Source organism: Anas acuta, chromosome 1 (assembly GCF_963932015.1).
Source record: "Anas acuta chromosome 1, bAnaAcu1.1, whole genome shotgun sequence".
NCBI lineage: Eukaryota > Metazoa > Chordata > Aves > Anseriformes > Anatidae > Anas > Anas acuta.
Genome location: NC_088979.1, coordinates 177561410 through 177578028, shown reverse-complemented (window position 1 = coordinate 177578028; position 16619 = coordinate 177561410). Strand labels below are relative to the sequence as shown.

Below are 16619 nucleotides of genomic sequence, written 5' to 3'. Positions count from 1 at the left end.
ATATATATACAAAACTCAATCACCATCCACCTCTGAATTTGCATTATTATTTCTGTTTCAGAGACATGCCCTCAAACAGGCTTTCCATTGGATCCTGAACTGTTTTTAAAGCATAAACCCACACTGCTTTGTGCATGAGTTCACACGCTATCTTATATTAGGAAATATATTTCTTTAAGTAGGTAATGTTATTATTACTAAGCATCAAACTTATAGCCCAAATCTGCATGTTAAATTACAGCTGCCCCAATTTGAAAATGATTTTTTCCACAAGTGTCGAGTTAATTTTGATGTTTTTTCTGGTGTGTTGGGTTGCTGTATTGGTTTTCCTCAACACTGTGTAAAGCTGCCTCTTCTATCCTACTGAAGGCATATTTTCAGAATAAATACATTTACTATGAACACTTAGAGGAGAATCTCATTCTTCATTTATACTTCAGGTTTGCAGTGAGATCCTTGAAGCATATTGATGTTGTTGGCACACCATACAGTTTTCTTTGTACATATTATTACTGTACAATTGCTTTTCAAAGCTTCACATAATCAAGTAGTAAAACACTGAAGTAGTCTTTAGTAAATTTTTCACCATTAATTCTCTTTCATAACACCCTCATCTATCTGCCTCAAGAAAATTATATTAGAAGCATAAGAAGGCATGAAAACATCTAGCACATCAAAGTGGCAATTGTTGGACAATCCCCTTCCCCAACAGGGTGGGCTGATGTGCTCCATTGTGTGATTGCTGCTTCAGGTTCACCCACATGCTTTTTCTGCAGCACTACAGTGTATGAATGTTCATCTGGACAATTTTAAGATTTTAATTCCATTTTACGAGTATACAGCCAAAATGAAGATAAACAGAAATTAATACTTGTATTGATCTTGGCATATATTCATATTCCTCTTTAGCCTGCTCCCCACACCAACAATAAAGTTCCCCTGCTTGGTAAAGCAATTGGACAATTAAGACATAAACTAAAAAATAAAAATCCTACCAAATGTTGTCTAATGACTACAGGCTTTCAAAACAAGTATTTAATTCAGAAAGTAAAAGTAAGCACAAGGAATGTATGGGATGTCTATGTAGGGAGACAGGCTGTTCCTGTGGAAAGGTGCATTTGCTGCCACTGACTGAAGATTTTTCACTATTTAGTCACAGAATTTTAATTCTGTTTGAAAATTGTCTTGACTTTCATAATTGTCTGCTGAAACAAAAAACCTTCTGGGGGAAAAAAAAAAAAAGAAGAAGGAAAAAAAAAGGAGGCTAGAAACAGTTTAAAAATCAACACCTGGCTAGAGTGTTAAAAGAATATTTTGTTCAGTTTTTTTTCCTGCACTGGGAATTCCTAAATGAAGGTACACAAATGTGTTACTTTTTATTATTGTTATTTTTTTTTTTTCATTTTGTTTTGTTTTTTAAATTCAAGGGTATCAAGTGAGTCTTGCTGCAGTGGTGTGATCCTAAAGTGGCATAATTAGGGACCTGCCTGGGAGCAGGCCTCACACTGTGAAGGGAACCATTCACACATCCCCTCTGAGCTCTTCACAAGCTGTTCAATGGGCAATGAGCCAGCCGGGCTGGCCTGACCTAATAATCAGCCTAATAATCAGGCTGATCCGACCTGCTGCAAGGACTAGGAGAATTGGTTCAAGGAAACTTCCTTCTCCCATCACTGCAGAGGCATGGAAAGGAGCAATGGTGCATGCACCCTGGCAGGGGATAGGGTTCTCCAGCTGCTCCAGCAAGGCAAAGACACTTCTCTATAGGGCTTGGACTCCTATAGTTCAGCATACGAAAAACAGCCCATCCATCCCATGCACAGAACTATTTCCACGTATGAGATGGACTGCAGACTGAACCATGAGGAAAAGATGTGTCTGCTGGTCTGCTATGTAAAAGCTGCAGGGGAAAGGCCTAGGAACTCTCTCTAAAATTTTGCCTTTCTGAGGAACCTGAGTATGTGCAGCGTGACCCCGTCTCCCCTCTCCTCCCAGTCCTCTAGGAGTAACCAAAATCAACACAAGAGAAAGGTGGAAACGAAAGCCACGATAATGATGTAGGTGACTGTAATGGAGTGACACATCAGATTGCTGCAAAGACATATGTTTAATATTAACATGCCTTCTGAAATCCTCGATAACACAGTAATCCTAATTAGTATTCTGCATATTCAATGCCTGTAAACACAACTTGCATAATACTTCTTTCTCCTGCCTCCCAAAATTTTTACAATATTGCAACAATATGTTCATGATGAAGATGTGATCTCTGCACTAGAAAGGTGTTTTTTTTTTTTCAGTTAAATACGAATTAAGCCATTGTGCAACCTCTTCCGTTAGAAGAGTGCTAAGTACGTTTTTCCACGTTACAAAGCTCATAATAAAGGCTAGCTGTAATATTTTGTTGCATTAAAAATTACAAGTATCTGCTCTACTAAGAAAAAAATAATATCTCAAGGTGAAAACCAAAAAAGAGATATTTAAATTAAAAATGAAATCATTACAAGTCAAACTGGATATAAATACGTAGAACAAATTAATTACATAAATATTGGGTTCTTTTTCACAACATGATAGCTATGCTTGAAGTTACCAACAAGTGTCACTTTTTAGGTTTATTTTTTAATACTGGAAGTTTTCAAGAGTAAAAAGTGACTTAAAGTAAATCTATTCTTGAAACTTATTACAGCAAAGTGGCAAAAGATGCAAAATATGTGTTGTCACCAGGAAAACAAAATACAGTAAGAATAATTGCCAAAGACAGGACAGAAGACTTTGGATTGGATTTTTATTTACTACAAATAAATAAGGTACTCCCAGCAAGTGTATTCTACAGACACTTCCATTGTAAATCAATGAGTTTTGTCCAACTTTTTTTTTTTTTAATTTCCTTTTAATATTACTATTACTGTATTTGTCCCTCTATCTTAAATGGACCTCTTGTCTTCAATACCACTAGAAGTTTGAACATAGCTATTTCTACTTTCCCTCCCCCCATACCTCACCCAAAAATAACTCCTTGCCTTCTCTCCATCTCTTGGGGTTATCCTTGTCCTTACAGTGGGTATCACTGATGCAAATTTCTGCACCTTAGAGGATAACTGCATATTCCTCCTAACAGACTTGCAAGGGAAAATGGGACTTATGCCTTTCCAGTAGCTATCTTCCAAATTTAATTTACCCCAAGCCTCAATGTTTGCTTATATGTAGGCCACACATTTCCTCCAGAATAATACTCGAGAGGGAAGAAGACTGTTTATCACTACTCTCCTCTTACACTATATATTAGGCATTTGCATCTTTCTAAATCAGTGCTTTCTAGCATGTATAAAATCCTCCTACTTCCTAGGCTTAGCAGCAAGCATTAGATAAATAGAGATATATAACACAGTTTTTAGAAAGAGAGTTTTAGACCAGCTGGATTTGTTTCTATTTGCATTGAACATAATGTAAAGAAAATTCAATCTAAGTTACATCTACAAATATTTTTTTGCTGTTTTTAAAATGGGATTTTTTTTAATGATATTACACATGCATGCTTCAGTTGTAATCCATGTGTGCTAAGTCAGTGGACAACATTTAAAATCAGTGCTTTTTGCTTTTTTCCCCACATTCCCGATCTCTTATATCTCAACAGCTTCTTATGTATGTTTTAAAAAGTAACTAAAAATTACAATATTAATGATATATTTGCAAATTTATTATGTGTAATGAATTTTAAATTCATATTCAAATACAGATCTAAAGGGAGATGACCAAACTAGGAAAGAGTAACACAGAAGCAAGGAGACTATGCAGATATGTTCACTAAAACAGACTATGAATATCTTTTCATGATAAATTTTCCAAGTGCTGAAAAAAAGAGTGTGTACCCACAATACCCAATCCAGTCCTTAACCTTTTGCTCTCCACAGTTTACACCATATAAATACACCCTATGACCACCACTATTACCTTCTCTTTCACATGACCACCTAAAACCTATTCAAATCTCAGACAACGTATATTATAGATACTGTTGTTGTTGTTGTTTTTGCATATAATTATTTGATTTTTATTATAAACCATTTTTCCATTTTTTTTGTCCAGGTGAACATTTTCTGTCAAATTTGAGCTAAAGATCACTTTGTTCGGGTATAGACTGTTTTACTTACTAGGAAAATGTAAGTTTTTCCATTTTGCCTGTACCTGTTTCTAAAAAACATGGTTCTGACACTATGCACTAGTGCAGTTAACATTAAGCAATTAAACTTAAATGTATACTTACTTTCCCCAAATTTTATCAAATGATTACACTCCAGTGAAGTGCTCATGCTAAATAAACAAAGCTTACCTTAACAACTCAACACTCCATACAGCATGATATTTATACAACAGGCTTGGTACACACGGAGCTTAACCATTTGATTCCAGGAGTCATGATTGCCTGACATGCCATTCGAATACAGAATCCATTAGAACTAATGTTGAAACAACAAATCTCTGGGCATGAAGGAAAAAATACCTAACTAGTTTATTGTAGATACATTAACTTATGGGATTAAAGATAATTATCTATTTATTCTTATCAAGATAAAGTTCAAAGTCTAACTTTATGAAAATAAACTACTTCATTACAGGGCATTACAGGGAATAGAAATAGCTAGGCTTTTCATAGCTCTTTGAGAAAACAAATACAATTACAACTAGCTGTCCAAACCACTATGTTGTGCAGCCTACAGCCGTATGCTGTGGTCAGATGAATCTCACCACCATGGAAAGAAATAATTCCAATGCCTACCATAAACACCTGTGGTAGCAAATTCAACTTTGAATTATGCTTGTGCTCTGCCAGTTGAAGAACCTCATGAACTGTCATAACTCACAGGTGTCAGTACAAGAACAACAAAGCTGCCAGTGTCACAGCCCAGGGTAGATTCTTCAGTGGCCATAAGGACAGTTATTTCCTGCCACAGGAGAACGAGCTACAGGTTCTAAGAGTCAAAGTAATATTTTCCTTAGTATATCTACGATGGAAATGGATAAAATGGAGTGAAATCCATGTAAGTAATCAGCTCGCTTCAACATGCCACTATTGTACTTTCTCCAGAAAAGAAAAATATTGTGAAACAACAACCTGCACTATGGAAAGCTTACTACTGCAATATGTTTTTTAGGATACAGAGTAAGAAAGTAAATGTTATTATCTCATTATACTAAGATTAACACTATCATCAATTCCCATCCCAAACCCTCCTTAGCTACTCTGCAATACGTCATTAACCAATGTATGTACTGATTGGATCCGCACAATTGGTGCATCAGCGTAAGGAACAGCATATATAAACATGTCTCAAATACATTTATTCGGGTATCTATACATGAAAGTAAAATCACTACTACAATTGGTACTCAAGCTTGTCAGATGGGATTTTTTTTCTCCTGTTTTGCATAAGACATGCTAATGGTTATTCCATCTGCAGTCTGAAACCCAGAAAAATGTAAATTAGAAGTAATAGTAGATCAAGATAAGCGTCTATCTAAAATGATAATTTTTGCAGGTATTCTGTTAACTCACAATCTAAATATAAACCTCTACCCCCTGAAAAATATAGGAAAATTAATAGATAAGAACAATTTTTGTATTAAAAACTAAAACAAATAACTGGAGCATTTCTCTTTTACAATCGACCATAAAGCAAGCAGTAAATTTAGAAAGATTTTTCACAAGAAGCATATAAAAAACACCCAAATTCTTCTAGAAAAATCCCAGAGGTTCTCTAAAACCATCCCTTGTGGTAAAGCACAGTAGAACTTGGCCACTTACTCAACACCCTTTTTTGCAAAGTTGTGGACACATATTTGAAGGTTTTTTCAATAAGCTTTCTACTTGCTGGTTAACTAGTAGGTGCTGTAGGTCACTAAAATACTTGATGCATTACAGAATTAACAGAGAGAACATGTGTAAATAGACCATATTTTACTTTCACCAACATATCTATCAAATGCAACAAGATGGCCACTAAAATTAATACAATTTTTCATTATTTTGGCATGTGAAACAATAGCATAGTTTATGTCAAAATATGGAGCACATGAGAGCTGCAATGGCAAGGATTACCTAACACCCACATTTGCCTGCAGATGTATGAGCTAGTTTTAAAAGTTTTATAAGGTTTTTAATAGATTTGTAATACAGTTCTACCATATCTCCAGTTGCCAGATTAGTAAATTGGTCTTAAATTAGCGGAAATTAGAAATACCCTAATATTAAAGTACGTTAAAATATTGGGAGAAGTCTGTTTCCTTGAACACAAACACAAGCACAAGTATTTTTGTCTTATAAATCTCAAATTGCTTATACACATTTAGCAATTCCTACTGCTAGGAGATTTTGGCCAAAGTTACCATTATATTTGGCATAATAAAATAATAATAATGTACAAGTTTATGACCCATATTACAGTATTTGGTCAAACAGGCATCACAATGCTCAAAATGTGAATTTCCACTACATAATGAACAATGAAAATCTCTGTAGTAACAGTAAAAGACAGAAATAGAAAAGCTCCAAGGACTCATTTCCCAAACCTTTATGCACCCTTTTCACTACAGAAGAAAATTTAAATGGAGTTTGCACTCATACCTGAATTTACATGGTATTTGATACATAAACCAAAGTCTGGAAGCATATTCCATTTTCCTCTCTTTTAAAAATGAATCAAATGAAGTGTCCAAGGCTAATGAGAGGCACTGTGCACATACTGATCATTGGAGGAAAAGTTAGAAACATGAACAATAATCTTGGCTTTAGGGAGCATGTAACAATTCTGAAAAGCAAACTATCTGATTTGCTTCTTCCAGCTTCACAAATATGACTCATGAGGCACTGACTCTTCCTGGCAAAGACATAATACAGGCCACCTCTTCAATACACCAGCCCATGACATTTATAAGGCATCAAGCCAGTTCTAGTCCTTTAGAAGTAGGAAAACACAAGACTGCCCATCTCATCTGAGCTGTCTGTGTGACTGTCATTGTATCCAGAGATGGTTTTTTCTCCTTTCATCGATGTCTACCACAAGTAGCGCACTCCCAAATCTCTTCAGCCTTTAAAAGAAGATTTATGAATGGATGAAGAATTTGAACAGAGAAGGTGGGAGCTCCTGAACAGTTTACAAGTTGGAGGAATAGAGTAAGCTCATATCACTGGGAAAAAATATACTGGGAAAACAGTAACATTTTTGCCTGTTTCATATGCTTCTCTTAGCATCTAGTGTTGGCTAGTTTAGAGACCTCAGGCTAGAAGGACTTTGTCCACCCCTACTATGGCTGACCTTGCCTTTCAGAATAAGGAACTGGCAGAATGAACTACATTCATCTTATTCATTAAGCCAATTATCCTTGTGATTCAAAATTTCAAGGTCACAACTTGCCTTCCTGAAAATTTAAAAAAACTACATAGATCTTAAGCTGCTGCATTTATGACTACTTTTCTTGTGTGTCTTCAGCCTAGAAGATATTGCCAAAGCAAAGTCAAAGGTGAAGAGTAGGAAGTTAAGATGGGCCTTGGACCCTATGTCTCCAGACTGGACTAGAAGTTCAGCATAACAGGATGCCAACTTTAAATGTTTTCTTTGTTTCTTTTTTTCCCCTCCATTTTCCTCCCTAGGTTTTTGTTAGGTTCTGAGCAAATAAATATAATTTTTAAAGTCTATTTCAAGAGAAATGGTATGTAATGTAGAACTGTGTGCTGCACCTAACTTTATGAAATTTCACACACAAAAAAGAAGACTGTGAATTATACACAAAATTGGAAAAGCGATCTAGTATCTGGAAGTCTCCCTCCATTATTCTCTATTAAAACCAAGAATTAGATAAAAATATGTTATTCCATCAGAAAACAGGCAATATCCCCATAGGATAATGGCTCATCCAGAAAAGGAAGAGGAAGAGAATGGTAGGAATTACGCATTTTTATTTCCTGAACACAATAAAATTATCTCTTATGTGCATCTTTTGTCTGCAATAGACTGTAATTCAGCAGTTAAACACTCCTATTTGGTCTCTGTACAATGAGAGAAACAGTTTTGCCAGCAGAATGCAATTTTAGATGGAATGCTAAATTAGCAACAATTGAACTGAAACCTCAAAAAGAAAGAAAAAAAAAAAAGAAAATTTTAAAGAATAATATGCTCATTGTCTATGAACAGTACATGTAGTTTTACCAAATTGCATTTAAAATTATTATTGAACAGAACTCTTATTCTCCCTGATACTTTCTGAAACCCAACAGCATCCAAGTGCAAATCCTTATGATATGTTTTGCAATTTAATCCACATAAGTATAAAAATGTCATGCCAATCATGAAACATATCTACAAATAATTAATTAATACCATAGCTATTGAACTCAGTCCATGTGCATGTTTATTGTAACAGAACTTTCCAGTGTCTATAAGCACAAAAGGTGTTTGTAACGAATTTTGTCTGTGAATTGGAAGTCACCAGCACACAAATCTACAATCTGCTTTACGTGAATATGCACAAACACAGCATCAATGCACAGGCAGAGACACGCACACCACATGTGTGAGCAAGCCCAGCAATCTCCCCTCCAAGTGAGGCCCCAAAGGCAAGGATCCTTTACCAACCTGCAGTGGTCTCTGTTTATCAGTGCCCTTAGGTGACTTCAGTCCACTTGTCTGTTGCTGTAAAAGGAGCTGTCTTGCTGCCTGGAGTGCCTAAAAGTTCAAAAGTGAAAAGAAAAAGAACAAAAAAAAGTAAATAAATTCCACCTTTTCTTAGAAAAAGATAAGTTACTCAATGTTACGTAAAAGTCCCATCAAACAAATGCAACTTCTGATTTCTATTTGCTAGATTTCAGGCTTCAGTCTGGATATATTTTACTTGAAACATAAAAAAGATCCTCTGAAAGTACACATATAGGACTTCACTAGAATTTATGGACGTACATGAAATCCTGCAGGAAATAAAGTTAATTTGTTTAAAGTGCTTGAAGAGGAAAAATCATAAACTGCATCAATAGCCTCATTTCCACAAGGAACTTGTCTTTGAGTGTTCAACTAAAATGCCCACTCCCATGTAAATTATCATTCAATTTGCATTTTCATATTACAATTTTGAAGCAAAAGCAAGTAGACTTCAAGTGTTACCGGAAGCTGTAATTAAATTTGACAAATCAACATCAGATTATCTTGAAAATGAATTAATAAGGATATTCATTGAAGATTAAAAACACTTTTTGTACTTACAATTCAAGGAGAAACCTCTCCTTTGACAAAATAAAGTGCAGTTTTAATGCCAAATAAAAATGAGTGGTTTTCATTTGCATTCTTAGGAAAATCAGAGAACAAAGAAATTACTCCCCAGCCAATCAGATCAGGCTCCGGGATGACAGCATCCCAATCAAAATATAAAGTGTTTTCATTTATTTTATGTTTTCATTCCAACTCAGCAAAATACAGTTAAACATATGAAATGTAAACAAACACATCATTTAACTAAGGAAGGCTAATCTACATTATTTTTCCCTACAAAATTATTTTTAAAATGCCAAGTATTATAAAGCAGTATTTGTTAAGAAATAGGAAAAAAAAAAAAAAAAAAAAAAAGATTCCAAACATTTGCACTGAAACTATCTGGAAAGCTGTATTTTCCCCTTAAAAATCAGTTCAGTAAATAGAAGTTACAGCTTTAAAATGCATCACCCTATTTATCTATGTTATTAAAACACACTGTACATAATGCACTGCAATAAATGCAATTTGATCAACACTCCCTAAAATAATAAAGATTCCCAACTGATAAAGAAAGGTGCAATTTTGATTAGACTCAAATGAGCTGGTTTTTAAGATAGTTTCTAGTATCCATGACAACAGTTGCTTTGACAAGATGTGCATATGGCATTACACTGCCAGCTGGTGTGAACAATGTTTGAACTACTGCATTGAGATGCTGAGCAAACAGAAAAAGTTGCCACGTCTTAACCCTCAGGGAAGGCAGTCATCCCCTGATCAATTATGAAAAGACAGAGAGAGGGCTGCTACAGTCTGGCTCCAAGCAAGTTTTCTGAGAAGGCAGGCAGACACAGAAAACCAAAGTAAACAAACTGAATGCACTAGCACCATCTCCTAACAACATTGATTCGTCTCCCCATAGAAGGCTCTGGTACAAAGTTTGCAGAGCATACTTTTAACATTTGGAGACATTCCCACAACAATCCTCTTATTGTTTCATCAAATTCTCAAGTAATTACAGGTCAGCTTTACAAAGACTATACATTCCTCTGAACCTAAGCAACGAGACGCACACAACTAGCTTCTCCCTTCCAAAAATAAATAAAAGTTAACATATTTCAAAGTGCACTTGAAATATTTTGTTACCAAGGAATCACTGGATGCCTGGTTCCCTATGTGAACAGCGTAATCTTTTCTGCACTCACAGTTCTTGAGCAGATCCTAAAGGACAATCCTGCTCTGTCTGAGACCAGCGATAAGTATCTGTTGATTTCAGGGGCACCAGGATATGGTCACAACATCTTGCAGTGGTTTAAACACAAAGCATGAATTAAATGCAAGAACAGAAGATCTACAGCAAATTTATAATCCTTCCCAATCTTTAGAACTCTCTGAAAGGCAAACTTGAATGAAAGAGAAAACTATTGCACTCCTGAATTAATAGGAGACTGTATAGGGAAGCTACACTCACTGATCAGGAGAATATTGCTAACAGAACCAGTGAAAAGACCTGGAGTTAGATGATGGGAAAAACCATAAAAATAACTACTTTTTATTTATGACAGTAGCAGAAAATTCATTACATGGACCTTATCTGAAAAGAAATTGCCATGATTTAATGCTGATGCATGCTTGAAAATAAAGAGCACTCTCTAAGTTGTTTCAGTGTCCTAGTCTTCTTTAGCACCAAAGTCATCTCACACCAATACAAAAAAGAAGCAAGCAAGCATCCGGTAAAGCTGCACATTTACAGTACTTGAAAATTAGAGGATTATAGTATGATGTGGCTTAGAGTTAAGCTAGCCAGTATAATTTCAAATTGTGGCTAGCATACTCCCATGGAACCAGTGTAAGAAAGTATGAATTCCTACCACTAACTACAAAGAGTCCCACTTTATGAAAAAGCAAGGCAGCACAACAGGATATGTTTGCATAAAAGGCTCTTCTACTTAAACTATTTTGATTTATATATGCTGGTTGAGATATTTTTAAAGGAGTAAAGGCTCATCTTTTAATACAGAATGTCTTACAAATGATGACTACCTGAATACTTCAGTGATCTTATTGTGGCAGTTTAGATTACTGTAAACACAGGAGATAGAAGAAGAACAGAAAACAATTTCAAGAGATCAGAGATGATTTAAAACTCATAAGGAGAAATCACTGTCAGCCTTTGTTCTTATAGCAGTTGTCATATGGTACGTTTTCCTCCCAGTGTGCTGCTTAGCTTTAGATTTTGCTGCTCAGTAAACAACCTCCCAGAAACACATTGTTAATTTCAAAGAATTATTACTGACATTATTCATAAGTGAGGATTATAAGACTATAAAACATTCAGTTCTACCAATTCATTTGCTATTAAATCTTTGCAAAACAAATTGACAGCTTGAAAGTGTCTTTAGAAATTAATAGTTTAACATGTACACCTCAAGTAAGCACCAATCCCACATATCATTTATAAATAAAATTAAAAAAAAAATCTAATGAACTAATTTGATAATAACCCATGGTCTAAAAACAGTTCAGTGAAGACAAACGAACAGATGTTTATAAATCTAGCAGATCAAAATCATGTTGTGTCCTACCTCAAATTAACAGCAGCAAGAACGCTTTGTAAGACAGTCAAAATCATATCCAGTTTCCAATAACATTTGTTTCAAATTTAGTAGGCACTTTTCCTTAATTAAGTTATCTAAATTAGTAAAACTATACACAAAAAAAGTCAATGCAGACAAAAAAAAAAAAAAAAACAATAAAAAGAACTGAGGATCAGAAATGATTTTAATAATGCAAATGAAAATCATTATAATGCTTTAAGTAGCGACTGTATAAGCAGGAAATTTGGGCATATGGTTTCCAGAACTCCCTGTGTCTTCTAGTAAAATATTTATTGGGAACACTACTTCTTAGTATTTACTGTGCAGCTTTGGCATTGCTAAAATGTAAGCAGAACAAAAATGAAATTAATTGCATATAACTCACCCTAGTAAAGTTGATAAATTGCAGTAGATTTTGCAATTTGTTGGAGATAATTCTAGGAGACACAACTTGCTTTTATTTTGTATTCCAAACCTTTGTATTTGATTTAAGCATGCCTTAGAGTAATTGTAAAAAGTTTTATCATTTTAATAAAGTGAAAGTTGCCACTAAAAGAAGGTAAACTGATTATTTTGTTTTTTAAAAAAGTAAATATATGTGTATTTTTAGGAAACAGATGTCACTCATATCTTTCCTTTAAAAATAGGAATGTTTAACCTATCAGCCTGTTGCATTTGAGACGCTAAAATGAAAAATGACATCTACGCCCATTAATATCGTCAATGTATAAACAGCACAGCGTGACACATTCTTGAGAGCTGAAGGCTACAAAATCTCTCTGAAACATAAATAACAAAGCACTCAGAAGCATATTTGATGTTGATATTCATCTCTGAGAAAAACACTGCTGCCTGGGCTTCTTATGAAAATAGATGCAGCCCAAATGGATCTCCTGTAATTGGTTTCAGATAGCGAGGTCAAAAGAAATATGATACAAGAAACTATTATGTGGAACAGGCGAAACAAGAATGTTTATACAGGCACTCCCTATTTATACTGACAAGAGGTGTATGCTTTGCAGATAACCAGAACCAAAAAACTTGCCAGAAGACAACCAGATTCTGTCCTTTTTCTAACTCCAAATCCTTATTTTATTTTTTCCAATGGTTGCATACTCTAACATTCCTGCTGAACACAAAATAAGTTTCTGAACATAAAATAAGTTTCCAAATGGCTGCATATGTCAAACAAGAGTCATCTTTGCTGGTAGCACTATGCAACCGAAACATATCAACATGCTAAGCTGGATTTAAGGCCAAAGACTGAACTGGTTGAATAACAAGTTAACTGAATGATTACACAGCTACATTTATTATAAAAATCAATTCAGTAGAACCTCTGCTCCCTCATGTCCTGCTGTGTGTCCATCCTCCAGCTGGCTCAAACCAAGAAACCAAGAATTACCTACATTTGAATGAGATCCGTGAAAGACTGTGACAGAAAGATAACACTGCTCAAGGCTCCCTAATAGCCTTCAAATGCTACTGCTAAACCTTTGTCTTTTAAACACTGACTGTATTTTCCCAGAAAGTTCTCTAATGGCTATCACAGTCAGTCAGCATGGCAGCTTATAATCTTTCCAAGTGGAGTAGCAAGGCATTTAACACTATTCAAAGAATCTTTAAGATGATCCACTTCCATTTAACAGTATTCAAAGAATCTTTAAGATGATCCACTTCCAACTGCAGTCCCTACAGGACACTTGACAGGAAAAACCAACTCCCATGCACCCTGAGACATCCTTATTTACCTTACTGAACAACACTTCAGTACATAAAGAAGATAAAATCTTTTTCTCTAAATCACATGAGGAAGATAAAACCTGTATGCCTGCCAGCAGAGGACAAATGTGCCACATTTGACAGCCCATCATGAAGTCAAACCCTTAACTTGTACACAACTAAAATCCAAGCCACTTAACTGGCCTGATTTCATCTAGGATTAGTAGACTGAACAATTATTACATTGTTGCTTTACAGAAGTACAAACGAGGTACCAGATAGCTAAAGACTGGCAGCACCCACCTCAAGGAATATGTTATCTAAGAAATCTAGATGGTTACTAAGAATCCAGAAGGATTTCACTCAATTAACCCAACATAAAAACATGCAAATAATCCAACAAAAAAGATTTGTCAGTCTTCTGCATCTCAGTGAGAAGCCATAGACAGCCAGGATGTGAAATGGGCTCAATTTCAACAGCTGAACTGCAGAGTGTTCTAGCCATGCCTAGCAGTAGAACACAAACCTGTAAGAGACTAACGTTTTTGAAACTGAATTAGTTTCAAGAAGAAGAGGAAAATGGATTGGACACTCTATTACCATCCAGGGCATTCATTCCTACCACCAGGCCACAAGACAGAAGGACAGAATATAGCAAATGATCTTCTACAATTGTGTTTCGAGAAGGTGGTGGTGGCCACTGAATGCTGGACTGAGCCCATGCCTATGGGGCATGATTAAGTGAACACTGAACATGGCTGAAAACATCTATTGTATTGATGCTACAGAAATTTGTGGAAAAGATCCCGAAAAACTCAGGCATGAGAGAGATCCCAAGCTACTCAGCTGGCAAAATGCTGTTTGTCCAGGGCCGCTCTTTGTGCCTGGAGAACTTCAAGATAAAATGGCAGAGCACGTCAAGGGTTAGGTGGCAAGTGAGGAGAGCTGTCCTGGATCACTACTTTCTAACTTATGTAGTTTTCTAATTTATATTCCCCAGGTACCTCATCTTAGGAATGTTTTAACAAAAATTTACTGGATCTGGCCCTCATTTCCTTGGAGTAAAATATTTTATTTATTTTACTATTGTATTTTATTTTTTTATTTTTTTATTTTATTTTTTTTGCTAAGGATGTTACTGTCAGTTTCAGCATTCTGAGGCTCTGATTTTGATTCAGATCTGTGGTCTTCCCTGCAATACAAACAACAATTGAAGAAGATATCTCCAATCTACCTGAGCTCCTGTTCTGCCCTGATGTTATCCAGGATTAATTTGCAACTGAAGAGAAAAAGTAACAGTAATAAACTGATGAATGCAACATGAAGTCTCATAATGCTGTTTAATAAAAGGAAATTAATCACATAATTGTCATAAACCTATTTTCAAACAGCAATCTATCAGAGAGAAATTATGCATCTGTAGTTATTGACCTTTCATTTTACCATGACTGATTCGTAATTAGACTAGTTTTGTGAAAAATAATAGTTAATTACCAGATTTTTTTCACTCTAATTGTTTTGGCATTTTTTTATTATTATTGTTTGTTGTTGTTGTTGTTTAGTGTCTTACTTTTTCTGCATGTAAAGGATGCTAAATAAATACAGGGCACTAATAACTTAGTAGCTAACATATTTCATTTTATAAAGCCAAATTTAGCTCCCCTTTATATAAACCGATTTAATGGATACTAAATACTGTTTCAAAAACAACTCTTTCATTTTTTCTGCCCATCATTTGGCTGACTGAAAGCTAGGAAAAAACACCCGTAACAGGAGCTTATTTCTACTCCTGCTGTCGTTAGGAGAGCTTTTCCCCATAGACATCAATCTACATTGGTCATTAGGGTTACATGGCACACCATGGATAACATGTTCCATGACATCAAACCCAAATGCCATCTCCAAAGCTCACACCACCTGAAGAATGCAAATGTCAAGGGTTAGGAGAGATGCGGGCCCACAGCACTACAGTTGTGCTCTACCCTGACAATTTTCTTTCTTTCTTTCTTTCATCCCACATGCCTGAATTTATCTTTCCTTTGGTAAAGACAGCAGCAGGCAGTCTAGCTCTACCTTATTCCCACTATATTTAACTATATGAAAAGCAAAACCAGTGTACTCATCAAACACCAACACCACAAGTTCACAGATTTCCTGTCACTACTATTTTCTTCCATTTGGCCTGACTTTTAGAAAGGTGAGACATGAAACACAAAAATGGAAGAGTCAATCTCTGAGCTCTACATGAACGCATGCAGCAATGGCTGCATGTAGCAGTTTTTCACATGAAAACTTGTATGAACTATTTTGCATGAAAATCAGCTTGCACATATGTAAAGGCCGTTTAAGTGTGATGGTCAAAGAAGAGTGATTGCTATTCCATGTGTGAATTCAGGAAAGAAAAAAAAAATCTTTAGAATGATAATTCTTTCATACCTGATATTGTATATGTACTATGCAAAATTCACCCAGTATTGTATGGAAGTACTCATTTTACAACATACATTTTACAAAGGTATATGAATCCTTGACTTGTAAAGAGTTGGTGAGAAAAAGACCTTCTTTTAGATCTGTCAGTTGGAGATGTTAACTTACTGGCTGTGAAGACCACTTTTAAATAAAGCAGTTTGAAATGAAGTGGTGCTGACTTAGGCAGAAGAACGAAGACAGTTGGATAACTTATAAATAGGAAAGGAACTTACGCAAGTTACGTAAGAGTGGTCTCATTTGTACTAAAATCAAAATGCAGAGCAAATATGGGAGGAGAAAGAAACATAATACCAAGGGAAGCATTGTAACATTAGGCTTTTAGAAGGCAGCACTTTTAACTGATAGAAATCTGAAAGAGAAATCTGGAAATTAAAGACAATGCAATCATCATGAAGATCCTTAAGCTCAAAAATCATAATCAAGATATAAACTAAAGCAAAAGCTGAGGCAGATATAAAACAAAGGGAAACAAGTACTCAAACATTTTGTTCTGGCCTAGAGCAAGATTCCTAGACCAGAATGTGAAATTTGAAAGGACAGATGTGAGGACTGATTAGTTTTAAGTAATACA

At 35.3% G+C, this 16619-nt stretch overlaps 1 protein-coding gene across 16 annotated transcripts in view; it reads right to left on the bottom strand.

Moving 5' to 3' along the window:
* FOXP2 (forkhead box P2) overlaps positions 1 to 16619 on the bottom strand; it is a 436541-nt gene that overhangs the window by 123486 nt on the left and 296436 nt on the right. For all 16 annotated transcript variants that reach the window (XR_011092013.1, XR_011092014.1, XM_068669521.1 and 13 more), the window contains one exon: positions 8634 to 8723. Coding sequence is in view for 13 of the 16 variants with exons in the window: in XM_068669521.1 (XP_068525622.1) it covers positions 8634 to 8723 (90 nt within the window). In the remaining 3 variants the exon portion in view is untranslated. The remainder of the gene's footprint in view (positions 1 to 8633; positions 8724 to 16619) is intronic.